Source organism: Gopherus flavomarginatus, chromosome 10 (genome assembly GCF_025201925.1).
Source record: "Gopherus flavomarginatus isolate rGopFla2 chromosome 10, rGopFla2.mat.asm, whole genome shotgun sequence".
Lineage (NCBI taxonomy): Eukaryota > Metazoa > Chordata > Testudines > Testudinidae > Gopherus > Gopherus flavomarginatus.
In genome coordinates this window covers 15,922,643-15,950,429 of record NC_066626.1, presented here as the reverse complement: position 1 = coordinate 15,950,429, position 27,787 = coordinate 15,922,643, and the positions used below count along the sequence as shown (strand labels likewise).

General features: G+C 41.2%; 1 protein-coding gene across 6 annotated transcripts in view; it reads right to left on the bottom strand.

Annotated features, from left to right (window-relative positions):
* The window catches only part of ERBB4 (erb-b2 receptor tyrosine kinase 4), a 1,018,488-nt gene that overhangs the window by 311,033 nt on the left and 679,668 nt on the right, over nt 1-27,787 (bottom strand). For all 6 annotated transcript variants that reach the window (XM_050916103.1, XM_050916105.1, XM_050916107.1 and 3 more), the window contains exon 4: nt 11,965-12,099. In XM_050916103.1, the coding sequence (XP_050772060.1) occupies nt 11,965-12,099 (135 nt within the window). The remainder of the gene's footprint in view (nt 1-11,964; nt 12,100-27,787) is intronic.

Sequence of the window (27,787 nt, the reverse complement as noted above, 5' to 3'; positions counted from 1 at the left end):
AGCAACAGAAAAAGTCTGGGCTGGAATGGCCCACTATAAGATCATCTGCTGTGTACCCCTAATATGAGAAAGTCAAATTTCTCTCTCACACACACATCACCAACTAAAACTCCCTTCCTTATTTTCTTTGTGCTAAGAACGTATGCAGAATGAAATCAAACCTGTACTAAACAGATGCTGTCAGTAAAAGAAGTGGCTGGGATAGGGCATGTTATTGAACTAACAGATAGATAACTTCAAAGGAATGTACCCGCCCAGAAGTTTCAAGAAGATAATTACCCAATACAATTTAGTGACTGGTTTCATAATGCTTCTTTTCTTTTCTCTTCCTCAAGCAACCCTTCAAAGGCAGTCAGCTAAAACAGCTGAAGCATGCTCAAGAGAGACCAATTTTAACCACCCACTCACTCTAAATATGCCAATCACAATTCAATCAGATCATTTCTAATATTCTGAGTATTTGGGGTTTATTTCCTACTTTCAAGACACACTGGTGACTGTGATCAAGTAAGTTGCTAAGTATTTAAGCTGAAAGTTTCTCCCTTGTGTAAAAGACTCTTTAAACAGCCAGTGTGTGGGTAAATAGGTGGTGTGCAGTAATACATTATATGCAGACAGAGACTGCCATTAAAAGGTAAGCATTTACCAATTGCTGCCACCTAGTGGCATGTGAATTACTATATCATTTCTCTAATCTTGGACTAGGTAGTAACTCTTGTACTTTTGTACCAGTTGTGGAAATGGCTGTTAAGTTACGATATTTTAATGATGACAACAGTACCAAAAGTAGGGTGACCAGACAGCAAGTATGAAAAATTGGGACAGGGAATAGGAGCCTATATAAGAAAAAGACCCCAAAATTGGGACTGTCCCTATAAAATCGGGACATCTGGTCACCCTAACCAAAAGTGGTGGCAGAACCCTATATGGGCTGCTGAACGTAAGACTGTTGGCCAAAAAGTGACTAGTGATCTTCAGTGCCTCAGTTTTGGGGGGCACTAAACCTCATCTTGAAGCAACTGGAATCTCATTCCCCCTTCAGGCTCTTTCAAACATCATGATCTTTATCTAGGATTCCTTTGAGAAGAAACTCTTCTGATGTTAGAACAAAACTGGGCTGTGGTATCATGTAGGATTATGTACAGTACACTAAAGCACTCAAAGGGTTAAAGGGAAGATTTTTGCAAGATATTTCTCTCTGGGTACAATAGCCCGAACCATTTCCATGCTTAAAAATTAAAAACGTTTTTTAAGTTGGCCACTGTATTTGGGTTACCTAAGTATGTTTTTATTTATTTTTACTTGGACATGCTTAGATGTTAAAGGGACCAGATTTCCAGCAAGTTCTGAGTACTAGCACAATGAAAAAATCAGGCCTTTTCAGTGTGTCTATACTGAGGAGGGTGCTGGACCTAAGGGTGCTTAAGGTGTGCTAGGACTCCATGTCTTGAAGGGGTTTCCATCACATACAGGGTTTACAGGTTTGTTCAATGGCTTTCAGCACCCCCACTATAAAAACTGTCTCAGTGCCACTGATATTGGACACCCAAAAACTGGGCATGTTGGCCTAAAGCTTTTAGCAAGTTTCCAGATTCATCCCTCCAAATCCAAACATGCTGGTCTGAATAAAGAAAAGAACGTACAGGTTCCTATTGTTCACTAAACCAGTTCAGCCTATGACTGCTTGATACCTCAAACTAGGGCTAGTTCTAGGGGAAGGTCACATGCATGACCACCTGGGGTGTCATGGTCAAGAGGTGCCATGCAGTAGCACAGAGGGGAGTCAGCAGTGTAGAGTCAGCAGCTGCTCCTGGCTGGCAGGGGAGCACCATGTGGGCGAGGGCCCAGATTTCTCCCTGCTTCCTCCCAGCAGAGGAATGTGGGAGAGGGACAAGCAGAGATGCACAGATACTGCTTATACCCCCCAACTTTCCTCTGCACGCCCCCGGGGGAGTTATGATGGGGGGGAGAGAGGAGAAGCACTAAGCACTCCGTGCACCCAGATCACTTTCCCCACCTGGACTGTGAGGTGAGGTGAGCATCAGGAGCTGCTGCTTTCCTGACTTTCTCTTACGCAGCCCAGGTGGGGAAAGTGACCTAGATGCAGTGAGTCCTGATGTCGCTCTTTGCCCCCCTGCCCAGCCCTCTAGAGGTGCACAGAGGAACAGTGTTCAGAGGGAGCCGGGGGAGTGAGTGAGCAGCAATGCCAGCTGCTCCATACACCCAGTCAGTTTCCCCATATGGGCAACCGGAGAGGGGGGTGCATGGGTTAGGACAAAGGGGAGGGATTGGGGCACAGGAGGGGAGCACAGGGCTTAGGGGTGAAGGGAGAGCCCATGGGGGGCAGGGGTAACGGGGGGCACCCACAAGAGTCAGGCACAATGGGGATGGTGCTGTGCTCACAGGGATCTGGGGCACCAAAATACAAAGTTCACCCAGGGTGCCGTTTTCCCGAAGGCCAGTCCTGCCCCAAACATAAAATGTGTTCACCGTGGTTCTAAGTTGCATTTACTGAAGGCCAGGATCACAACAGATCTATTTTCCACTTTTCATTCTTCCCTCACCTTTAGCTCTCAAAGGCTATGCAAAAATGCATGCCTCAAAAAACATTGCTTTTGTTTCGGTATTATTCTTTCAATTGCAGCTTATACTCTGAACTGATATTCTTTAATTGTAGGGAGAGGGAAAATATATATACATTTTTAAGAACATAAAATACTGGCTCTCTGTTCGGCTCTGATGTAATGGGCTCCCCAGCTGAGAAATCCAGGAAGCATTACTGCTGTTAAAATGCAATTTTGCAAGCACTTGAGGTGTATTCAGCATGGAAAGAGCTTTCACAGGATAGTGTCATTATTCATGGTGCTCTGTGTGAAAGAACAGCTCCTGGTATTAGCTTTGCACTGTGACACCTGTCGCAATGACTGCATTCTATACAGAGACCACCTGTCTGTGAAGGCCCCTTTCCCTGTTCTCCAAACAGACATTTAAAAATGTTAATTCAAGTTAAAGTAATGCACCTCAATGAAAGGTTATAATTTAACAAACTCTGCAATAACAAATGCCTTCAGCATCTACTTTTCTGGAATGTCATTTTCCCTGTAGGTTGTTTCCAATTTAGCTGTATATCTGGAAGGATATACTAGCTAGTCTTAAAGTAGGCTTTACGTATGCATTAGGCGCTGCCTTCCTTTCCTTGGCCTACAAATCATAGAATCATAGACTATCAGGATTGGAAGGGACCTCAGGAGGTCATCTAGCCCAACCCCCTGCTCAAAGTAGGACCAATCCCCAACTAAATCATCCCAACCAGGGCTTTGTCAAGCCTGACCTTAAAAATCTCTAAGGAAGGAGATTCCACCACCTCCCTAGGTAACCCATTCCAGTGCTTCACATATATTAATGTGTTTTTGTTCAATTTTAATTGTGATTTGTATTTATTTATTTAGGGATAAATCCTGCTCCTTTGAAGGCTGGGAAAAAAGCTTGCAAGTGAGCAGAGTAGCTTTGCATGACTCCTGCACAGAGGCTGAGTATAGGGACAAAGATAATTTTGTGCTTAGCCATAAGTTTGTCTTCTGACAAGAAGGAATTCACTGGTTTCAAGAAGAAATTTCTAAGTAGCGATGCCCATTTTGCATTGAGAGAGGCATCTCTGCTGAGGCATTGGCAACCATGCTTCGGCTTTGATTACTTCATCCATCCAACCCACATAATAGTCTTCTGCCCTGTGCCAAGCCCAACTGTTCAGGCTTGGTACAGGTGGTAGTGTTTGGGCACTGACTCTACGTGATGAAATAATTATGAAATGTGTTCCTCATGCATCCATTTCAGATGGAGTGACAAACCACTGGTGTGGTAAGGGTATGACTTTCCATGGTAAAACAACACCCTAACTGAGATCTGGTGGAAGGCTGTTATGGGCCAAGGGAGATACCCCTCAGGAGAGTTAGCTGAGCATCTGCAATTTTGGATGTTTATCTTAACTTAATCCAAAGGTCAAAGCTTTGGATAGTCACCTGTCCATGATAGGTATGCATATATCTGAGGGCAGGACCAAACCATAAGTATATATATTAATACAGCATTACTATTACTAGGCTTTTATAATACAAGGAGTACTAGGAAGGGACTTGGGTTACAGGAAGTTGAGCTACAACACTGTTCTCAACACAGGGCTCCCCCAGGCTTATTACAAAATGGAACATCTTAGGTGCGGATCTGAGTAGAAATTTCTGCGTAGGCTAATTGTGTGTAAAAATGACCCCTTCCTAATATCTGACATGCTGCTATTGAAATGAGTTGCTATGCTGTGTGATGAATTACAAGGTTTGATGGGGGTATGAAAACCTCATGCGGGCTGGAAGTGGTAAAGGGTAGGACTGGGCCCAGGTAACTCCTCCCGACCAGCCCTCCAGAGCATGCTCCAAATGAGGAAGGGTTCAAAAGGGAGCAACCCAGATCAGAAGAGGCAGAGGCCTCCCCTGAAGGCTCCTGCCACAGCACTTTACCCCTACAAAGCACTATGCAAGTATTAACTAATAAAATCCCAAGGAATACCATATAAAATGTCCAATGTTGTGCACTTGAATATGTATCTGATTTTTTTTTTTAATGGCTGATTGGAAGAATTAAAGGGGGAAGGCAACTTAGATCCAAAGCTACGATGATGAACGAACAAGCTATCACAAAAGCTGACTTCAATAAAATATATTTCCATATATAATATTTCTATATAATGTAAATGGATACAGTTTCTTTTTTAAAATAGTAACACATTTCCCTGCAACATTTTCAGCTCAAACTTCGCGCTCATATGTAAATAGAAACCTGGAAATAAAACGGACCATAAACAACAGTGAAACTCTCCAGTCTATTTTCATTTTTTAAACTGAAGTGCGAAACACAGAAAAACATAAATGTGCAAAAAAATTGATCTTATAAAATATGAGGTAAAATGTTAAGAACTGGCTAATCGAGCTCTCAAAAAGTGGCTGTCAATGGACAATTGTCATCGTTTCTAGTGGGCTTCAGCAGGGATAAGTTTTAGGACCAACACTATTCAATATTTTTATCAATGATCTATAAGTAAATATAAAATTTGCGGATGACAGAAAAGTTGGTGGAGTGGTAAATAACGATGAAGACAGGGCAGTCATACAGAGCGATCTGCACCACTTGGTAAGCTGGGCTCATTCACACAAAATCCATTTTCAAATGGCCAAATGCAAGGTCATATATCTAGGCACAAGGAATGCAGACCATGCTTATAGCCTGCAGGACTGTATCCTGGAAAACAGTGACTTTGAAAAAGATTTAGTGGTCATAATGGACAAACAACTGAACATGAGCTCCTAGCATAATGTTGTGGCAAAAAGGGCTAATGCAATCACTGGATGTATAAGGAGACGTATAAACAGGAGTTGGGAGATTATTACACTATACGGCGTTGGTGAGACCAATATTAGTATATTGCATACAGTTCTGGTGACCACATTTTAAAAAGGATGTTGAAAAACTAGAGAGGATGCAAAGAATAACCACAAAAATTATTCATGGGCTGGATATAATTCTTTACATTGAGAGACTTATGGAACTCAAATCTATTTAGCTTATCAAAAAGATAGAGGTGACTTGATTAAAGTGTCTAAGTATCTTCCTGGGGAGAGAATACTGGGTACTAAAGGGCTTTTTAAACTTGTAGAAAAAGGAAAAACAAGACTCAATGACTGGAAGTGAAAGTAGGTTGACCAAATGTCCCGATTTTATAAGTACAGTCCCGATTTTTGGGTCTGTTTCTTATATAGGTTCCTATTACCCCCCCATCCCCGTCCTGAGTTTTCACATTTGCTGTCTGGTCACCCTAAGTGAAAGCTAGACATATTTAAATTAGAAAAAGACAAAAAGACAATCAATCAATCGTGAAGGTGATTAGCCAGTGGAATAAACTACCCTAGGAGGTGACGGATTCTCCATCTCCTGATGTCTTCAAATCAGAACTGGATGCCTTTCTAAAAGATGCTTTAGTAAAACACAAGTGTTTGGGCTCCAAACGGGGTAACAGGATGAACTTTAATAGCTTGTGATATAGAGGAAATCAGGCTTCATAATCTAACGGTGCCTTCTGACCTTAAAATCTACAATTCTTTGAATAGTCTAAGATGGTATTATTGGAACTCAGGAGGATTTTTTTTATCTAATTGTTTCCCTTTAATGCGACATAGATCTCGCAGATCAAATACAAGCAGATAGGGAGTAATCTTTTTTCTAATCTATAAAACAATGTAAAAAAATACTGCTTCTGAGCTCCATACTGAGCTTTCTACTTTGTTACATGAAGTGCATTATCAGGTTCTACTGTAGATAAAAGCAATGACAGAATAGCATGACGTTATGTAAAATAAACCACTGAAGATACAGTTACACTCCATCAGCTTGAAAATTTTTGCCAAAATTTGATTATTTCACAACTAATATGAAGCCTGATTTAAAACTCATTGACTTCAATGGAAATTATTTCACTGACTTCAATAAGCATTCAATCAGGTCCATAAACCTCAAGTCATGACCGTACTTTAGCATGTGTTTAAGTTTCACTAACTTCAGTGCTGTCTTGTGTAGGGGAGTGTTCCTGAATAATTTATTATTACAACATTACTAGTTTAAAAAATACGAAATGGAAAGCAATTTTAATCTTTCTAAAAAGTTAGCGTATCGACCATGACTATGCATCCAGAAAGTTTCAGTATTTTTACATGCAGTATTGACTTACTTGAATTTATGCCATTTGCTATGTACAATTAGGTTAATCTAATAATTTGGACCCTTCAAGCTTTGTTAAAACAAATTCAAAATCTCAGAGCAAAGCTCTGTACACTCCAAATTTCTGAGTTTAACCCAGTTTTGTGTCAAATCCTGAAAAATTGCTGATGCTGCAAAATATGCATGGAGCTAGGGCTCCCTAGGGCTAGGAAAGACATATGAGAGTTTATAGGCAAAATGGTAACAGATGCACAAACCACTGCAGCACAAAATAACATGAGGATTCTGTACAACATCATTAGGCAGTTGTCAGGCAGAATAACAAATACCAGCTGACCAGTTCAAGACAATGAGTGCTACTTAACAATGAAGACATCAGAACAATTAAACATATGTAGGCAGTACTTTAATCAACTACTGAATGCTGAGCCAGTGGTCAATCCCCCAGCTAGAGGAAACAGAAGATCTGGACATTGAACCAGGAACTATAACCAGAGCAGAAGCAGAGAGGGCTGTTCATTGGTTAAAAAAAAAAAAAAGTGGAAAGGCACCAGTTCCAGTTAAAATTCCAACAGAGGTTCTTAAGTCAGACTTGAAGAACACAGCAGAAATTTTGATAGGCGTCTTAAATATATGGGAAGAGGAAAAAACACAAACAAATAGGAAAAGGGCCATATAATGAAGCTGCCAAAGAAAGAATATCTGACTTCTGCTCCTATGTCGATTGGGCACTTTTGAAAAAGCTCATCCTTCAGCGTCAGGCCAGAAAAATGTTGCCCTAGGATTAGCTAACATTGAAGAATATGCCTGAAATAGTAATAAATTTGTAAAGTTTCAGACAAAAAGGTATTGTGAAGAAAAAAAAATCCACTGAAAATGGTAAATACTATTATTTGAGTGGAAAAATCAGAACACGGGACAAGGATCCTCATCCTTAGACCCGGATCAGTGGAGCAGGGTTGGTCCTCTGTTGCAATATTTTAGTTTATTACATTTCAGTGATGCACAGTCAGCAGAATGCTGGCAGCTACTAGCTGTATTCTTCTTAAGAACAGTACCAACACCAACCGCGTAATTGAAAGGGCTCACATAAGAGTTTTTCTGCATGCATGTGTTGAGAAAATATGATGAGAATGCACCTAAGACATAAAGCAGCAGCGCTTAGTGTTAATTTACTAGCACTATTGCTACCAGATAGGTTAAGCTGCTTTGGCCTTTGCAGCTGGCTTCTTAGCACTGATACAACTATGAGAGCCATTGTCCAGGATGCAAAGAAGGAAAGCAAAGGAGAGTTATTCCTAGAGCGCATGGGCCAAACTCAGCTTTGTCGTAATACTGATGGAAATCGGGAGTAACTGCAGTGGAGCAGTTACAGTGACACAAACTCTGCAGCATGGTACTGGCATCACTTCAGAGTATTTTAATTTCATTCAGCTCTCTCTCCTTAATCCTAATCCACTAAATGCCTTGGGGCAGCAGGGGAGGGCTCCAAGTGAAACTATCCCCTGTACTTGTGCTATTGTGCTTCAGGGTTTGTTAGCTGATCCACTCCCTGGGTGGAGAGCAGCACCTGGAGTCTGGAACAGGGACGTCAGCTGTGGAATGTGGACGGTGGCTGTGATCTCTACATGTGCACATGGATGCAGGGTCAGGTCAGGAGGTTATAAATGCATTACCCTGTCTGCTTGAGTTCAATCTGTTCTGCTCAGGGAGATCTTGGGTATATTCAGGGACTAGGGGATGGTAGGTGGGGTGGCCAAAAGTCGCAATTGTGAGATCCTTGTATCAAGCTGAAGCCATGGCTGGTGAGGAGCAGTGAGGAGGTTTTGTGTTCATTACTGAGGAGGCTTGCTAACACCTCACTGTAGCTAGACAGGATGCTTGCAATGAACCCTTAAAGATGCAGAGACCAGACCAAACACTTGGCACTAACAGCCTTGCCAATTATCACCCAGTGTCTAATACACCCCCTCTGAGGAAGAGTACCTAGGCGATGTAGGAGTAACCAGTCAAACTACGTTACAGCAGTTGTCCTCAGTTCCTCCGGTCTAGTTTTAGATGTCCGCCCAGCACACTATATAGACAATACGGCTCCCCATAGCTGATGATCTCATAGCAATGGAGACAGGAAACACATCTGCACAGACTCTACTGAATCTAACAATAGCCTCTGCTATGCCAGCATTGACAACGAGGTTTTGTAGTCATATCTGTGTGATCTTGCAAGAGTAAATGAGGTGGCTCTCCCGTGTGCTATTTCCCTGCTCTGTAACAGATAGTTCTGGGTAGTAAAGGGAACATGCCCTTTCTCCTCAGGTGCTCCCATAGGATTCTATCTGGTCGCTTTTTCTACTTAATATGTTTCCACTGCAACTAATTAACTTCATTTAATAACTTCCTATATGCACATAATAAAGGTCTGCGTAGTTTCTAAGATTCGGTGGCACCTGAAGTTTCACACAAATTCACATAAAACAGTACAATCATCTTGTGTCCATAAACAGATAATCACAATACACCCACAGAATCTATGTAAAAAAGGATCTAAGTCTTTCTGAAATACTCAGCATACATTTGATTGGGATAACTCCAGCTCAGGTTGGTCTGGCTGGGTACGTTACCAGTGGATAAGAGTGACCCCTAAATCAAAAGGGGGTCACTCTTATGCCTCATTTTCTGCACTTCTGTACAGACTTCTACTCTGAGGGTCACATTCAATGTTCAAATAATTTTACCAAGTTCTTTCAGTATCAGCACAAACAACTGGTATTAAGTCTTTTGTAAAGCATCAAGGTAACATATTCATTTTCCCCTAACTCTTGACAGGCGGTAATAACGTTCTCCCATTTCTTTCAGTGATTTGATTTGAAGGCTTTTTTGTATACAATTACTGAATTGCAGCTATTTGAAAAGGGTGAAGCCCGCACGTGCAACCTGAATAATATTTCAACAAGTTTTAAGAAGCTGTCATTTGCTCTGATGTCTCCCAAAGCCTCGGTACATTTTGTCATCCCATTTTAGCTATTTTTATTTTAATACAGTGGGGTTTAGTTTCCTACCTATGCACAATGTGTAGATAGAGGTGTTTAACTTTCCCAGGTACATCAAATATTTATATTACTCTTGTGTTTAATTTGGATAAAATCTGTATTTATTGTACATAGAATTTTATATTTTTGAAAAATACAACTAACTCTACGTGGGCCAAACATGGAGAAAAATATATTAAAATGTGTTCCCACATGGAGGTATTTATGAAGCTGTTATATAACATTGCTCATGCATTCATTAATAAAACAAAACTGGTTAGATTACATTTGTAACTAATATACATGCATTCTGTGGTCATGTGTGGGCCCTTTCCTGTGTTAAAATTTTAAATGTAAAGCAAACAGAAATTAAAGACATAAAGCAGTAGGCCTGGATATTTTCATTCTTTTGTCCTGAGGTTGTTAATAACGATTGCTACATTAATTTAGGATGAGATTTCCATAAGAGCTTGGCATTGGCTTAGCTCGGCTTACAATGAAGTCAATGGTAAAACTCTCATAAACTTCAATGGGCGTACTGAAAAATCCATCCTTAAATGTCTCATCCATTGCATTGGTTTTTTGTTGATTTTCCAAGACAAATGCAAAAACCAAACCAAACCAAACAAAAACAAAATCAAAAGAAGAGAAAAACTGCAATTAAGTCTGCTGCTTGTTGCAGTGGGTCACTCTTAAGAGGTTCTTTCTATTTCATAAGGTTATACTGATTTGATTCCTTATACTTAAAATGGGGAAGATCAGTGGGGAATTCTCTAACAAAATGGAATGAACTTTTTAAGTGCCACTACTGTAGCTGTATAAATCAGAGACAAATAAAGGTGCCTGCTGGCAGGCAGAAGCTGTTGATCAGCTCCTGAGTTGGAGGATGCAAGAACAATGAAATTTGACAGGCTTCTGGAGGAAATGAATGCTCACAGCTGACTGTGAGACTTGATCCTTGCATTTCAAGCAGTTGTGTTCTCTTTTTTCCGGTTGGGAGAGAAGACAGACAGGGAAAGGCCATCTCACTCTTAGCGCTATATAAGCTATTACGGTGTGAAGAACAAGTACACGTGTTCAAAATGGATTCTCCTTTATGAATGTGGGCACAAATCCTGTGGTTCTTTTTGCCCAGCGTGCAGTTTTGTTCTGCACTTTTATCTTTAAGCCTCCTTTGCTCCTATCCAATGTGGAGCTGCTGCAGAAGCTAGCAGGGCCATCGGTATAATTTAGATAGCCCTTGGAGACTGCCTAAGATACAGTAGCCTGTCCCCATGCCCAATTTCCCTACAGAAATATATGGGCTCCAGCCCTGCCCCTTGAAACCTTCAGCAAACCCTGATACTGGGGCTTGTGGCAGAACTCTCCCAGGTCTCATACGTTCACATCCAGAGGTGCCAGGTTCAATCCCTGCAGATGACAGCCCACCCAGGGGCACTGGGTAACATAATCATACTCTATTCTGAATGTAATTTGCCGCATTACATACCATTTGCACTGTAGCACTACTGTTCCACTACCGCCTCTGCGCATTAGGTTTCATGTTATTACTATAGCACCGGTGAATAATAGCGGTACTGAGAAATATGTCTCTTTTTCCCAAAAAATATTATTGATTAATGATTCCTTAGTGCTGGAGGAATATGTCAACTGGTTAATCCAATTCTACATATGCTCAAAGTGTGGGAAAGAGGGAAACATTCTGTTTAAAAACACTTTGTTACTCTCTATCTTTTTTTCCTGTGTGTCCTTTGTATTGCTGGAATTATAGATGAAAACAGTTCATTTCTCATCTAAAGTAATAATAACCCTGTGTTTCTACCATAATTACTACAGCAGCTAATTATGATGTCACAAACAGGGGATTGTTACTTAAGGCAGAGAATAAGCAGCAGGAGCAAAGAAACCCTAACAATACAGATCCTGTCTTCACACCAGCATCTCTAGTAATAAATAGGAAAGAAAAATAAATAGAGAAAATACACATGTAAAAAGAATCACCTCTAGACAAAACATTTTTCCAAAGGAGTTGATGAATTTTTAAAGAACAGATAGTAAGGAAGGAGAATTTGCTAACAGTCTTGTAAAGCAGGATCCATGGAATACCTGGGACTGCATTTATATTATGTCATGTTGTGCACTCTACAAGATTGGAAATAAAACCAATACTTACATCCTGAGCTGCCATTTGTTGGAACCAAAGTGAAGTTGGAAGCCCGTGGGTTACGCACGATATCCTGCCAATGAATGGTGTCGGCGTAGCAAAGAAACTTGTTCTGGCCAACGTATACCCCTCCATTCAGTATTTCTGTATCAAAGAGGAAGACAACAAATTCTTCAGCATTGAGATGTACAGCTGATTACACTGCTTCTAGGGGTGGGGAAGGAACATCGATTTCAAATGCGAGTATTATGGCTAAAATCCCTTGTAACTCTCTGAAAATTGAAGGGCAAACAGCTAGCAGCATTTGAAAATTGAAATCATCTATTTACATGCAAAAAAGTCCCGATGAAGATAACCACACATTACAGTGCAAGCTCTTCACACCAGTCATACAAAGGGACCTGACAGTCTCCAGGTGAGTTTGTGAGAACAACACCTGCTGTTCTAGTGTACTCAGGAATGTGCCCCTCATTTATTTGGGGGGGGGAGGTGGAAATGTCCAAGATTTTGTTTAGATAAAATAATGAAATGGCTCTTCTAGTCTGAATCAGACACGCACAATCCCATGCTGTAAATGTAATTAAAAACATATGGACTAAATGGTCTTACTGGCAGTGAGAAGATAGGAATTCTCTTATTTAGGACTGGTAGAATTTGGTGCATGCGTCATGACCATTGAAAAGCGCTTTCTGTGATTACACTGCCATGCGGTCTATCTGAACGGTTATCTTCACTCTATTCTCTACTGATAAGAGATGGTTCTATGCATGACTTGCCAACTCTGAGGTTAAATGCCAGACCTAGCTCTTTTGTCCTACCTCAGGAAACTGAGAATTCTCCTGACCGATACCACCACCACCCTTGCAGCCCTTCGCATAATGGGTGTGTGCAGCAGGGGAGTGGAAGCAGACAGAATATTAGGATTGGGCCACATGTTATCACCGGGGTAAGAGAAACAGCCTCTCTCCTTTCAAGTGCATGTCTTCTCAATCATATATTTAGTTTCTATTTATCAGCAATTAATTATTTTTTTCCATCTAAACTGTGTTATGATGGAAAATTGTGGGTTTTGACATAAGGATTTTTGTGTGTGAAAATGTTGGCTTCAATTTCTCAACAAAAAAACAACACACCCAAACCCAGAAACATTTTGATTTGGGAGCTGCAGTTCTCCCCATTCCTCTCTATGGGCTGTGCTCCCCAACAAGATTGCCTCTCCTATGATGCACCATGATCAGGGACTCCCATGAGGCATTGCCACTTCTCATTAGGGACACTATGGTGCACAGTGGGAATTGTAGTCTCACTAGGGAGCCCAGTCTATAGAGTAGAATGGGATCATGAGGCACCCGGACTAAAACTTCCATAAGACCCCATGGCAGCATTTGCAAATCAAATCAAGATATTTCAGTTTCCGGACAAAATATTTTGGTTTTTGAACTTCTGGTGAAAAAAATGAAATTTTCCTTGGAGAATTTAGATGAAAGCTTTTTTCTACTTTTGCAAAATTTTCCATGAAAAAAAAGCTCAGTAAACACCATTGATTAGATCCCCAAAAATATTTTGCATTCCCTTGATGAAAGTCTCCTATTCTTGGAGAGTTGTCATCATAAAAAAATGAGTTTTGTAATTGAAACTGGTTCAGTAAACAATTCTGCATCTCCTGCTTTGTTCTTTTTCAGAACAAGTCGCTAAGATGAAACTCCTCTGCTTTTATCCAAAATACACAGACGATCCATTATAGAAAACTCGAGGGGTGAGAGATTTGGTGCTGTGCCTCCAAATGGCATGGCACAGAACTCACAGCACAAGGCAAGGAAGGGCTCAAATGGCTTTGCACCATCCTGAATGGGTTGCTCCAGGGGGTAAAGTTGTCCTTTAAGTAATAGACAACACTGAGAAGCTGTCTTACTGACTGCAGCCAATCCCCAGCCCCTGTGGATGGCAGCACAGCCCAGAATCTCTGCCGTGACATAGATTTGCTCCACCCCTGATCTGAAACGCACCTTCCATTACTGAGGACATCATGTATTCCAGGGTTTTGATGGAGTCCTTGGTAGGGTGACTATATTTACCAAAGTAAAATCGGGACACAGTGCGGGGCTGTCCTGAGCAGCCTGGAATCCTGATCCCCACTCCTACCCCATATAGGGCTGTCCTGAGCCACTTGGCGTTGCTGCTAGCCCAAGCCCCATGCTACCTGGTCCTAAGACTGACCACCCGAGCCCCGCACTGCCCTGGGCTGGCTACCTGGGACTGGGGCTGAGGTTGACTGCCTGAGCCCTGGGCTGACTGCCCAACAGCCACCACCCAGCACCTCGTGTCGCCACTGGCCTCTCCAAATGTTCCTCTGCAACCCCCCGAGGGGATGCAACCCATTTTTCTGGCTAAACTGGGCATGTGTTTCATTTGCTCTTGCCAACTGATCAGAGCACCGTGCAACTGGGACAAATGCCCATTTTTGCCAGAAAAGTCAGGACGTCCAGGACAGGGCTTAAAAGGGGGACTGTCCCAGCCAAAACAGGACATATGGTCACTCTAGTTCTTAGGCAACATGCAGCTATCCTCAGAAATCCTTCCCCAGCTTACAGCCCCCTTTACGCTGCTCCAGTCCTTTCCCCTGGCAGAAAGGGGCCAGAGCAGGAGTAAGGATCTCACTTTTGGGGGCTTTAACCTGATAATGTTTCCTTGAACATAAGAATTGTAATTTACAGCAGTGCAAGCAAGAGAAAAACAGACAAGTAGACAGACAAAAACCCTACAGACTTTCCCCTCTATGAAACACCTGAAGTTCCCTTTCCCTGAACTCTTCTAGCAGATTAGACTAGGCAATAGAATGACAGCTCCCTTACTGCACGTTAAGCTCTGTGCAGATAGGAGCTAATCCATGTACAAGAAGTATTAGAAAGTGATACTCACAATGGAAACGTATTTTAAATATAAATTACTGAAATATCTTTTTTACTGTTTGTCCTCTTTGTTTCTAAAATATTTTTGGCTAATTTGTGAAGTTATTCGTATCTAGTCATTACATAATTTCTGTGGCAATACTTACTTTTTTTTTAAAGCATTCCTTATTTCTCTATCTCCTTAAAGATCTGATTCCTCAAATCTCAATAGAGAAGGCTATTCTACTCGAGGTAGAAGCAGCAGCAGCAGGATTTCTTTTCAAAACAATTGTTTTTCACCTTCCAGAAATCCTGTTGGTTCCACTGTTTCCTTTCTTGTTTTTCAGTGCTTCAAAGCACTGGACAAACTTTTAGCCACGTGACTCTCATTACAGTTACTAAGAGCTGTGCAGTCAAAACCCCATGAGCCACTCAGTGTCACAGATGCAAGTCTAGCAAAGAAAATTTGAAGGTTCCTTACTAATGGCATCTTCGAATGACATTAACGGGTGCTATTGCTGCGAGGAGTGGCATCCTTCTTATGGAGACATTAAAAGTAAATCTTGACTACTTTGTCGATGATTAAGGTTATTTGTAGTCTACAAATCCAGAGCAAATCTTTAAAAAACTTCTCAGGGGAATATTAACATCTACAAACACGAAGGAAATAAGACCCTGCATTCTTCACTATGAATATTAGGATTTACAGACCATACAAAGGAGATAGTCTCCATAAAATAACGTATTAAATAAGGGATCACATGCAAGCTCCTTCTTCCTCCATATTAATCAGTTACCGGTATTGACATTTATTTCTAGGAAACCTTTGGTTTAAGAGCTTGTCTTTTCCAGTGAAAAAGGGCTTAAAATGGAGACAATAATAACTATTTTGCACAGAAAGGAATCCAGATTAGAGATAGACTACTGATCTGTCTGCATGATATTCTTATGATCCCTGACATATCCCACACAGCAGCTGTTAGCAATTTCGTCCCACGAGAAAGGCAGGATTTAGCAGGACTTTTGAAAACATGATCAGTGACCATTTCTCCTTTTTATCCCATCGGCACACAATTAGCAAATCTGCCCAGAATTCTGATCCAAAAAATATTGTCTGACATACATTGAAGATCTACCTTCAACTCCTGCTAAACATTTACAAATGGATTTTAAATAGTGTTATTAACAATTGATATATCCAAATATCTGCCAAAGGCATAATTTACTTATACATGCATTCACTTGACAAGGCTTATCAAAAACGGTCTCAGTTTGCTTGGTAGGAAACTTCTGTACATTCTGATACACTCAATAGCACTTTACTCTATGATAGTTCCACTAGTTTCAATGGGGCTACACGCAGAGTATGAAGCTATTAATTGTGAATAAGGGTTTAAGAATCAAGCCCCTTTCCTGCAACTACAATAAATCACAAGCTGTCACCACTAATGTTAACGCACGGTAAACGTAAAAAGTGCTCTGACTGCTATTAGTAACCCTTCATTTCAATAATAAGCATTGCATACATAGACTTTGAGGTCAGCAGTGACTATTGTGATCAGCTGCTTTGACCTTCTGTTCATTGCAAGCCACAGAACCTCACCCACTCCTTGTCAGCCCTGGCCTTTCTTAGAGCCAGATTCTGATACCCTTATTTCCCAAAGAATAGTCCCTCGGTCCAAGGATTATCTCACTGAAGTTAACAAGGTCACTCATGGAGGAAGGCACTAGTAAACTGGACAAAGGATCTCAGAATCTGACCTTTACAGATAAGAAAGCTAATGCAAGTTCCGAGGTTAGTTTTTTCTTTCAAATACTTTTGCTCTCCTCCTCCTCCCTTTCTGTTGAATCCACATTCACTCCTCCTCTTCAGTTTGCTCTCTTCTTTGTCCTCTTGAGCCAGGTCTTCAGCTGGCGCAAATCAGCCCACTCCATTGACTTCTGTGGAACTCCATTTGATTTACACTGGCTCAGGCATCTGGCCCCAATGCGATTTGCTTCCCGCTGCTCTTTTACCATGAACAATACTTGGAAAGACCTAATAAACCCTCATATGTGTTAAGCAAATGAAGCACAAATGTAATCAATATACAATAGAGTTACAGTATAATGAACTCATCATCATAAAGTCATCATCTAATTTTAATTTACTGCACTGAAAGCAAGAGATAATGTTAAACAATAAACAAAAGGAAAAAAGGCAGCGATTCCAGATTATGAAAACAAGTTGGCAGAGAAAGGTGGACCAAAAAATAAAATACTGACAGACTTCTCCCCCACCCTATATGAAACACCTGAAGTTCCTTTTTGCTGAACTCTTTCTGGGAGATTAGAGTAGGAAATGGAATGACAGCTCCCTTAGTGCATTTTATGCTCTTTAACTGTGCAGATAGGAGCTAATCTCTGTACAAGAAGCACTGGAAAGAGATGTTCACAATGGGAATGTATTTTAACTATCATTTACTTAAATATAATCATTTTTTTTGCATTTGTCCTCTTTTGCTTTTAAAATCCTTTTTGCAAATTTGGAAAGTTATTAGTGTCTAATCATTGCACTTCTGCCTAATATAGCACGTATACCACTCTAAGCTCGGTCCGCTGCTGCCTGAAATACCCAATATATTGGGTAAAAGTCAGCCTCAGAGTTTCCACCAGGGGAGACTTACAAAGTGGGATAAAGGATTCTGGAGCACAAGTCCTGTGGGCTACGTTAGGTGTTTTTGAAAATCTGCCCTGAGATTTGGCTCTAAAAAGAACATCGTCTTCCACTCCAGTATAAAGGCTACAATAGATTCTGAGAGCAGAGAATAGCCCCACCTACTCTTGACACTTGATTCTGAACTGAATGTAAAATCTTTATCATCACTACTAGAGCTACTTAACTGGTTCAAAAAAAAAAAGGGAGGGAAGAAAAATCCTGTCACTCCAATATTTTCTTAAAATAAAGCACCAAGTTCAGTTTGTTATGAGTCATGGGGACACTGTACTTGTTATTTGCAGAGCTGCCAGTCATTTGAGAAAAAATAAATATTTATTAATTTCTAACATTTTATGAATGATTATTCACCCAGAATGTCAGACCAGAAATGAGCAACCCATAATATCTGCTCCTTAAAAAGTTTCAATCAGCCAATAATGGAGCAGAACTCTTACCATGAGACTTAGGTAACCTATCACACAACATTAGTAACTCGCATCTAAAGCAAACAGTTCACAGACAACCGATAGGGCAAAAATGCCTCATGCAGAGAATATTTATGAAAAATGAGCAGATGAGAACATCAGGATCAGTTTATAACTGGTCTGCTAATTACCAAAAGTGGGTAAATCCATCACAAATATTACTTGTAATGAACAGCTTGACCTGTTTTAACCTTTACCATGGAATGGCAGTTGTGATGTTAGCAACCAGGATTATGACTTCATTGTAGAATACGGCAGAAGTATGAAGGAAAAAGCTCTTCCAAAAAAGCACATATGATCAATATAATAGAAAAAATATAATTGAATAGTAGGCAAAGGAAAAGGCTTTTTTTGCATCCCTTCCCCCATCTTTGTCTGCACATTGTTTAGACTGTAAGTTCTCTGGGTCAGGGACCTCTCTTCTTATCCATCTGTTCAAGCAACACAAGAAAGGCTCTTCTCCTGAACAGTCACAAATGGCCTGTCAGCACAATCACTGATGTTCTACTTCTCCCAGTTTCCTGTCCAGATTAAGGTAGTGAGGTATTTTCAGATCCCGTCAGGTATCCTTAACTGCGAGCAACTCTGACTGCTTTCACTCCTATTTCAAATGGAGGCTGTGTGCGCCTTTCTGAGAGCCAAATCTGGCCGTAAATATTTTCTCCATTGGATCTAAAAGTGATACTACTCCAGATAAAAATTAAAGTTCTACCTTGGGATTTATCAAACCAGATGGCAAGGCAAGAAAGAGAGAGAGAGAGAGAGAGAGAGACCATGTTTTTGTCAGCATTTTATTTTTAAGGAGGGTAGGGAACAGTAAGTATTCAACAGGGCACAAGGATGTCCTCAAACATCCACTGTAACCAGTCAGAAGAGAGATTGCAAATCTGAATTTCAGAAACAAAACTGGAGACCATCTTAAACCTCCTAAGGCTTTTCTCTGCAAACCAAACAAAAGCTCTGTTTCACAGTATATCATGCAAGATGTATCCTACACATACAAATTAGATATTCCAGACTGAGGCTGGCTGTCCTTAATTTTCAAGGTCAGCATCCATTACCGTTGTTGACACCTCTCTGGATGCTGACATTGCCACATCTTCCCTATTATCACCCACTGATCTGTTGTCATATACTGTATTACTCTTACAACCTTGTCATATTTCATCCAGGAAGCTGAATACATCACCTCCAGAATGGCTTTGGCCTAGAAATTTCATGCCTGCTCCCTAAACCAAATCTTTTGAGTTACTAGCACAGTGGATTGCTGATGGCCCACTGGGAAAACACTTCAGGTCCATTATTAATAAGCTATGTCTTTAAAGGGTAATGAGAACTGGGTGTTTTAGGAGAAAATAGCTCATCCATCATCAATCAAGATCAGAAGTTTTTGTACAGATGATTTAAGAAGAGTTGGACTGTGTAAAATTGAAATGTCACATTTGTATTGGGGAAATGGGGGCAGTTGGATAATGAAAATGAGAGATTTAACCTTCTGTATTTCAGCTCAATGACCATAGTCAAAAGCTCATGGATGCGGATGCTGTGTATCAACTAGAAACCCCGGACAGCCTTCCATCTCAATTATACAATTTCAAGTAAAGATTATCTGGGTCATTAGCTGGAAGCCAGTTCAAAGCTTGGCAGTAATGGCAAAATATTCTTTATTTCTGTTCCACTGTGTTCAGTGATACATGCCGACCATGCATGGGGCCAAATTTTCAAAGTGCACAGCCACCATTCGCTCCTGTTGTAGCACCTATGGCCAGATTTTCAAAATCATTCAAGATGGAGTCTAACAGGGAGCTGAGCTCTTTTGAAAACCTGGGTCCACTGATGGGTGTTGGGATCTTTATAAAATTCTGGTCCCAAGTACACAAAGTCAAATTAATATTAAATGCATAGCACATACTTGCCCCGCTTGGTTTTGGTTTCAGTTTTTTATGGTTGCAGTGCAGAGGGAAATCAGATTTTAATTGATATGCAGGCTGACCAGACCTTTTTTAAAGGCGAGTCTTTCATCCAGTAGAATAATACAAAATTTAAACAAACCAAACACATTATTCCAGCCTTTAGCAGTAAACGAGCTGGATTTCCATCCCCAGTTCCAAGCATCGTCTGTATTTGCAGGGAATTGTAAATTAGCGTATAACTGAATGTTGGGTCAATCGGACTCATTCTCGGTGGACCTTGTGCAGTTATTTGCACCAGTGCACAGTGAGTCTAAAGCACTATCGCCCTGATTTGCACTAGTGTAAATGACTGTAGAAAGTTCATGGCAATGGAGAGCCAGAACAAATAACTGGAGTCAACAACAGGAGCAGCTAAATGAAGCAAATAAAGCAAAAAAGACTCTACCTATTATCATCTTGTTCTGAGCCACAGAGCATGATTAAAGGTAAAATCCTCACATCAACTATAACGAGAGAGACCATCTCATCTGGGGGTTTTGTTCCTGTTGCTGAACTTGCATTATCGTGACTTACAGTAAATCAGTGGATACCTTCTTAAAGGATGTGTGAGACCTGTATTTGGAGGTGATTGTTTCTTTAATCTCCTCCTCCCTTTTCCTGGCCACCTGCACACTCTCACTTTCCCCAGTGCTGCTCTCACCCCTTCCATCAAAATCTAAAAGAAAACTGCTGCCTTTCTTCACTGCTATCCAAGTGAGTTGGGATCATTTTCATGTTAGGCGGGTCACTCAACCACTCAGTTCCTCTAGGATAAACAGGAAGAGTAAAAGTTTAGCTAGCTCACAGGCGTGTTATTGAGGCCAAATTCATTAAAGCAAGGTACCTTGAAATTCTTGAATGGAAAGTGCTCCAAAAGTGTCAAGTATTAATTATCATCATCATTACTGTTGACAACAACACACTGCTGCCTAGTTCACCTTACTCATCTCTCTGACCTCCAAGTGGACCAAAACTCAGCAGCTAAAATCTTTTTCCTTCCATTCCATTCTGACCATGTCTTCCCATTCCACATAATCTGCTTTGATCTGGTAACTGATGGACCAACTCTACAAGTTCAACTGAACTCCACATTCCCCACTTTCACAAGGAAGGGGTACTGCAGGAGAATAGTTATGCGATCATGTAATTACAGACTGTTTTATAATGTAGATACATGGGGATCTGAATTAAGGTTGCACAGGCAACCTCAATTCTGGCATTTTCAAACTTCTGAGTGCTTCATTTTACAATCTTAACATTCTTTTAACGTAGTTTCTTAGAATGTAATATACGTATGTAGCACTATAAGAAGGATTAATCGTAACAATCATAAGCACAATAGAAATGTTTATCTTAAAGCAACTTCTCTTCCTGCTTTCATAAAGGTGTTTGCAATTTTTATTGTGCAATTTCGGCAACAAATATAATTTAACATAGAAAAAGCAATGGAAAGAAATATATCTTATTTTCATGTGTATGGCATGTTGTAAAATAAGTGATAAAGTATTCATCACACAGAATCTATGTCTGTGTCACTGTTCATACTCCCATGCCAGGGACATACAGACTTCCACCCCCTGCTGTTTCAGCAATGAAAGAATCACTGCCCTTTAGGTCAGAAAATCTTTTGGCTTCTGTTTTCAAAAAAAAGAATGACATGAAGTTATTCAAGTTATAATGAGTCTCTGATAAAGTTTAACCAAGTGTCTATGGACGGTACCACTTGGCTGATGCCAATAAGAGACACGCTTCTGCTAAATAAGAAGGGCATTACTGCTCCAACAGTCAGAGACAAATGGTCTGTTTGTTTATAACACCTATTACCAAAAGACAAAGATTTAATGTAAGGGCAGGATCCTCGGCTGGATGTGTTTGCACTAAGGTAAGCAGCTTGTTCTAGGGAAGAACTAGGTGGATTATGCTATCTCAGAGATGCAAACAGCTTGTTATTTCACCAGTGTATAAGAAAGGTGAGAGAGGCTCTGTGAAAGAGGGAGCGGACCTAGGGTGTGGGCTGAGAAGTCAAGAGGAAGGAACCCTAAGGGCTGGTCTACACCGGAGGTGGGGGGGATTGAACTAAGATTCGCAACTAAGTTGAAGTATCTTACTTAGACTTAGCTGGCCATCCTCACGGTGGCGACTCGACTGCCGCAGCTCCCCCATCGACGCTGCTTTCTCCTCCTGCTGAGATGGAGTACAGGCGTCGATAGGCAGATCGATTTATCGCATCTAGACGAGACGTGATAAATCGAGCCCCGATAGATGGATTACTATCCACCGATTCTGCAGGTAGTATAGACATACCCAAGCTCATCTTACTTTTATTTTTTTTTGTTGGAAGGGGGCAATTTTGGACATTGCATAATGTGTGGACTGTGACCGTAGAGCCAGGCAGGGTGCTTACAGTCACCGGTAAATATCTCACCCAAACGACAACACAGCAGTTTGTTCCTTCCTAATAATTTCTCTTTTAACACACAATTATTTGATTGTGCTCATCTTAGCGACTCGTAGACAATAGAAAATTGCTGCCGTGCTAAAAGGATTTTCGTGACAAAAAACACAGCTGTGGCCCTCTGAACATCTCACAGCTGATAAATCTGTTGAATTTCAAGTGTGTCGCTTCCCTAATCCCCTTCTCTGCTCTCAGCCAGCTACTCCTCGTTGGCTGAGCACTGGTAGGGCAGCAGGGAAAGGGGAGGAGGAGATGAAGCTTGCCTGCCCAAAAAGCACTGCCGGTTGACTACGGGAAGGAGCTGCAATGGAATCCTGCCTCCTCTCAAAATCCCCACTGGAAGCCAGCAGGTCTGTGAGCAGGCTTGACAGAGGGACCATAGGTGTGTCACAATCAGACCTCCCAGAATTGGAAGTAGTTGCTCCTGTCTATTAACAGTTCTCAGCTGATAATGCTGCCGGGCACTACTCAGTATTTCTATGAGACCACCATCCAAAGTAGCTAATCCAGTGTGTCCCTGGTAGTCTCCTTTCCGGGGGCTCCTGGTGCCAAGTGTCCTATAACACCATTTAATAAAAGATACACGGGACTTGTCGTCACATGTTCTGCTTCCCACTCCATGGGACATTTAAAATTCTTCACTCTTGAACTGCAGCCCATGACCAGTGGCTTGCACATGCCAGGTCTGACTAAAAGCAGAGAGATAAAGCATAGCTTTCTGGTCTGTCAGACGGATCAGCTCCAGATAGGTGCTGAGATAAGCTGCAAGAAGATAATCCTTTTGTCTGGGGTTGGTGCTGTGATTACAGCTTCTCTCCAGAGGACGTAGAATATTAATTCAGTGTGTGGTCTATGTCATTAAGCATGGGTGGCCAGTGCAGAGGATTCTGACGCTGCTCCCCTGTGATTACAGGGGGCATCAGTAGCTGCTATCAGACCTGCAGTCTCAACAAGCAGCCTCTAGACAGGTCCGTTCAGAAGCAAATAGCAGACCAAATCCCCAAACATGGCAACGGCACTTGGAAAGAGTGCCACCCCCACTGCTTCCAGCTGTGTTACTATGGGAGCGCCCCATAGTTCTCTGCAGGGGTGCATTGGAGGGAAGCCTTGTAATCCCAACCACATGGTGAACCTCCATAGACTAGGGTATTATGACTAGCTAATCATAGCTGATGACAGCAGGACTGGTGGGTATTTTCTGTCTCCCACTGCCCTGTTGGGAACCCATCCCATTCTTGTCCCCCAGAGACCCTTTCGCGAGAGCACAAACTGAAACCTTACTTGATAACAGTCAATAGAGTCTGCAGAAGAGAGATGGGGCCGTGGAGTAAGCATCCAATTGCAGGACAGGAAGGGTAGCGACCGGGCCTCGCTGAGATGTCTAATAGAGAGGAGGCCTGGTAGCCAAAGTGAACTTCTAAACAAACCAGCTGAGTTAGTTCATTGCAAAACAAACTTCAGATCACCTCATCCACACGGACCAAACCCAGGAGAGCTCTCCAATATTCTTCTCAGAATTCTTGCAGTACTCCTGTCCTCTAGCAGTATTTTTATTCTCTCAACTAACTTGTTCTTATGCTGCCAGTCTGGCCACAACTTTGCTTTAAATGCTCTCCCTTGTCAGGCCATTTGCTATGTAGTATTTTGATCAAACCCTTCAATGTTTCTTGTCTGCCAGTAGCAACTCTCAATTTCTCTCTCCCAACTGCTGAGATATGTAACTGTGAGACTGTCCCTGCTCCTCTAGCATTGACTCTTCATGTGAGGTGTCTTGAGAGGAAATGTAGCATGGCAGTTTGCTACTGCTACTCCTTTCCAGGAGAATTTTTCTACTTGAAAGTCAAATGACTCTAGTATCAGTAGCATCCTCTACAGTATTTTTTTTTGGGAGGGGTGGAGGGCAGCTGGGATAGGGAGGTGGCATCTGAATGCAGTGGCTTTCCCAGTACACTATCTAGAAGCTAGTCATCTGATGTTATTGGGACTTTCTTGCTACATCCATCTATCTATCTATCACAATCAATGATGAATTCTATGGTAAGCACTTCTCATATGAGTCTTGGTTAAAGCACTTGACACAAAGGACAATGGCCTTCTATCTCAGAGCGGAGCTGCCCTATGTCCATCCAACAAGGCAACAACATGAAGAAACTCCTTGTCCTTATAAAATAAAATAAAAATACCCTAAGGACTGGATCTAACGACAATATCCTTCATTCTCTGAAAAGCTATATAACTTGATTGTCCCATGGAACCTCTTTCTTTACAAACTGTCATAATGTAGCTATAGGCTGGGATAATCCTGCAGCAGTGCTACAGTTGATTCCAGATGTGTTTCAGTACAGGCATTTGCCTATTGTCTTGTATTTGGGATGGATCAAGTTTAATGTTAACTTTAGTAAATGCGTGACCTAATAAGCTACTGGCTGGACTCCAAAGTGGCGTCCATAGCCACTGAATTTGAAATGTCTTACTTACATTCCCTTTAAATAAGATATCACATTTCCTGTATCAGAGGGTAGCCGTGTTAGTCTGGATCTGTAAAAGCAGCAAAGAATCCTGTGGCACCTTATAGACTAACAGACGTTTTGGAGCATGAGCTTTCGTGGGTGAATACCCACTTCCTCAGATGCATCTGAGGAAGTGGGTATTCACCCACGAAAGCTCATGCTCCAAAACGTCTGTTAGTCTATAAGGTGCCACAGGATTCTTTGCTGCTTTCACATTTCCTGTATATGTTGTTAGCTGTGCCTGAGAGACAACATCAACTATTAGAACAGGAATTCCAGTTAACACTTTTTAAGGCTTGATAGGCTTGTGCCTTTCACTTGAAAATGTTCTGTATTGAAACTATGTGCAGGCTACAAAACCTCCCTCTGCTCTCTGGCAAATTGAGTACTGTGAAATAACTGCTTTTTCATCTGATAGGAGTTGATCTTACCATAATGGGGGCTATAGAGATCGATAAAAAGTGTGACTGGAAACTAAATAATGTGGATGTAACCACAGTAGTCAGTAATGTTCATAAGAACGGCCATACCGGGTCAGACCAAAGGTCCATCTAGCCCAGTATCCTGTCTTCCGACAGCAGCCAATGCCAGGTGCCTCAGAGGGAATGAACAGAACAGGTAATCATCAAGTGATCAGTCACCTGTAGCCCATTTCCAGCTTCTGGCAAACAGAGGCGAGGGGCACCATCTCTGCCCATCCTGGCTAATAGCCATTGATGGACCTACCCTTCATGAAATTATCTAGTTCTTTTTTGACTGGCCTTCACAACATCCTCTGGCAAGGAAATCCACAGGTTGACTGCACTGTGTGAAAAAATACTTCCTTTTGTTTGTTTTAAACCTGCTGCCTATTAATTTCATTTGGTGACCCCCTAGTTCTTGTGTTATGAGGAGTAAATAACACTTCCTTATTTACTTTCTCCACTCCAGTCATGATTTTATAGACCTCTAACATATCCCCTCTTAGTTACCTCTTTTCCAAGCTGCAAAGTCCCAGTCTGATTAATATCTCCTCATACAGCAGCCGTTCCATAACTCTAATAATTTGTGTTGCCCTTTTCTGAAACTTTTCCAAGGCCAATATATCTTTTTTGAAATGAGGCAACCACATCTGCATGCAGTATTCAAGATGTGGGCCTACCATGGATTTATATAGAGGCAATATGATATTTTCTGTCTTATTATCTATCCCTTTCTTAATGAGTCCCAACATTCTGTTCATTTTTTGACTGCCACTGCACATTGAGTAGATGTTTTCAGAGAACTATCTACAATGACTGCAAGATCTCTTTCCTGAGTGGTAACAGCTAATTTAGACCCCATAATTTTATATGTATAGTTGGAATTATGTTTTCAAGTGTGTATTACTTTGCATGTATCAACATTGAATTTCATCTGCCATTTTGTTGCCCAGTCATCCAGCTTTGAGAGATCTTTTTGTAGCTCTTCACAGTCTGCCTGAGACTTTACTATGTTGAGTAGTTTTGTACCATCTGCAAATTTTTCTACCTCACTGTTCACCTCTTTTTCCAGATCGTTTATGAATATGTTGAATAGAACTGGAACCAGTACAGACCACTGGAGGACACCAGTATTTACCTCTCTCCAGACTGAAAACTGACCATTTATTTCTACCCTTTGTTTCCTATCTTTTAACCAGTTACCAGTTCGTGAGAGAACCTTCCCTCTTATCCCAGGACTTCTTACTTTGCTTAAGAGCTTTTGATGAGGGACTTTGTGAAAGGCTTTCTGAAAATCTAAATACACTATATCCACTGGATCTCCCTTGTCCACATGCTTGTTGACTCCCTCAAAGAATTGTAATAGATTGGTGAGGCATGATTTCCCTTTACAAAAACCATGTTGACTCTTCCCCAACAAATTATGTTCATCTATGTGTCTGACAATTTTGTTCTTTACTATTGTTTCAACCAGTTTGCCTGGTACTGAAGTCAGGCTTACTGGTCTGTAATTGCAGGGGTCTCCCCTGGAGCCCTTTTTAAAAATTGGTGTCACAGTAGCTATACTCCAGTCATTTGGTACAGAAGCTGATTTAAATGACAGATGACAGTTAGTAGTCTTGCAATTTCACATTTGAATTCCCTCAGAACTCTTGGGTGAATACCATCTGGTCCTGGTGGCCTATTACTATTCAGTTTATCAATTTGTTCCAAAACCTCCTCTAGTGACACCTCTGTTTATGGCTAAGAGTCTCTTTAGTTTCCTTTTTCTTTAATAACTGCTACTATGCCACTAATCCTAGAAACTTTTTAGCATTCTGTTACAACAGTATTTTCAGCTAACCCATTTCCTTCTGTTCAAAATTACTTTAATTATGCCCATTTTTTGCCTCTTTTATAATTTAGCACTGAAGCAGTATAAACACTGGCATAAAATTGCTGTAAGATCAATGTCTTGTCTAGCAAAGGATACTGCCTACTTTTTTTTTTTTTTAACATGGCCTACCACATTTTGGATAGTCTCCCATTCTAGCTTGTTTCTGACCAATACCACTGCAACCTTGCTTGTGCCACTGAGTGCTTGCATTCCCATATTTAGTTGCAGAATATACAACTCCTACTCCAGGAATAAAGTATCTTCTAATATTACCACCATTATGCAATTAAATCTAGTCCAAACAGATTCATCTGTAGGGAAACAGTGCCCTTCTCTATATTTCTGGTTAAGCTGGATTCAGCACTGATTAATATATGGAGATATGCCTATCTCATAGAACTGGAAGGGACCCCAAAGGTTCATTGAGTCCAGCCTCCTGCCTTCACTAGCAGGACCAAGTACTAATTTTGCCCCAGATCCCTAAGTGGCCCCCTCAAGGACTGAACT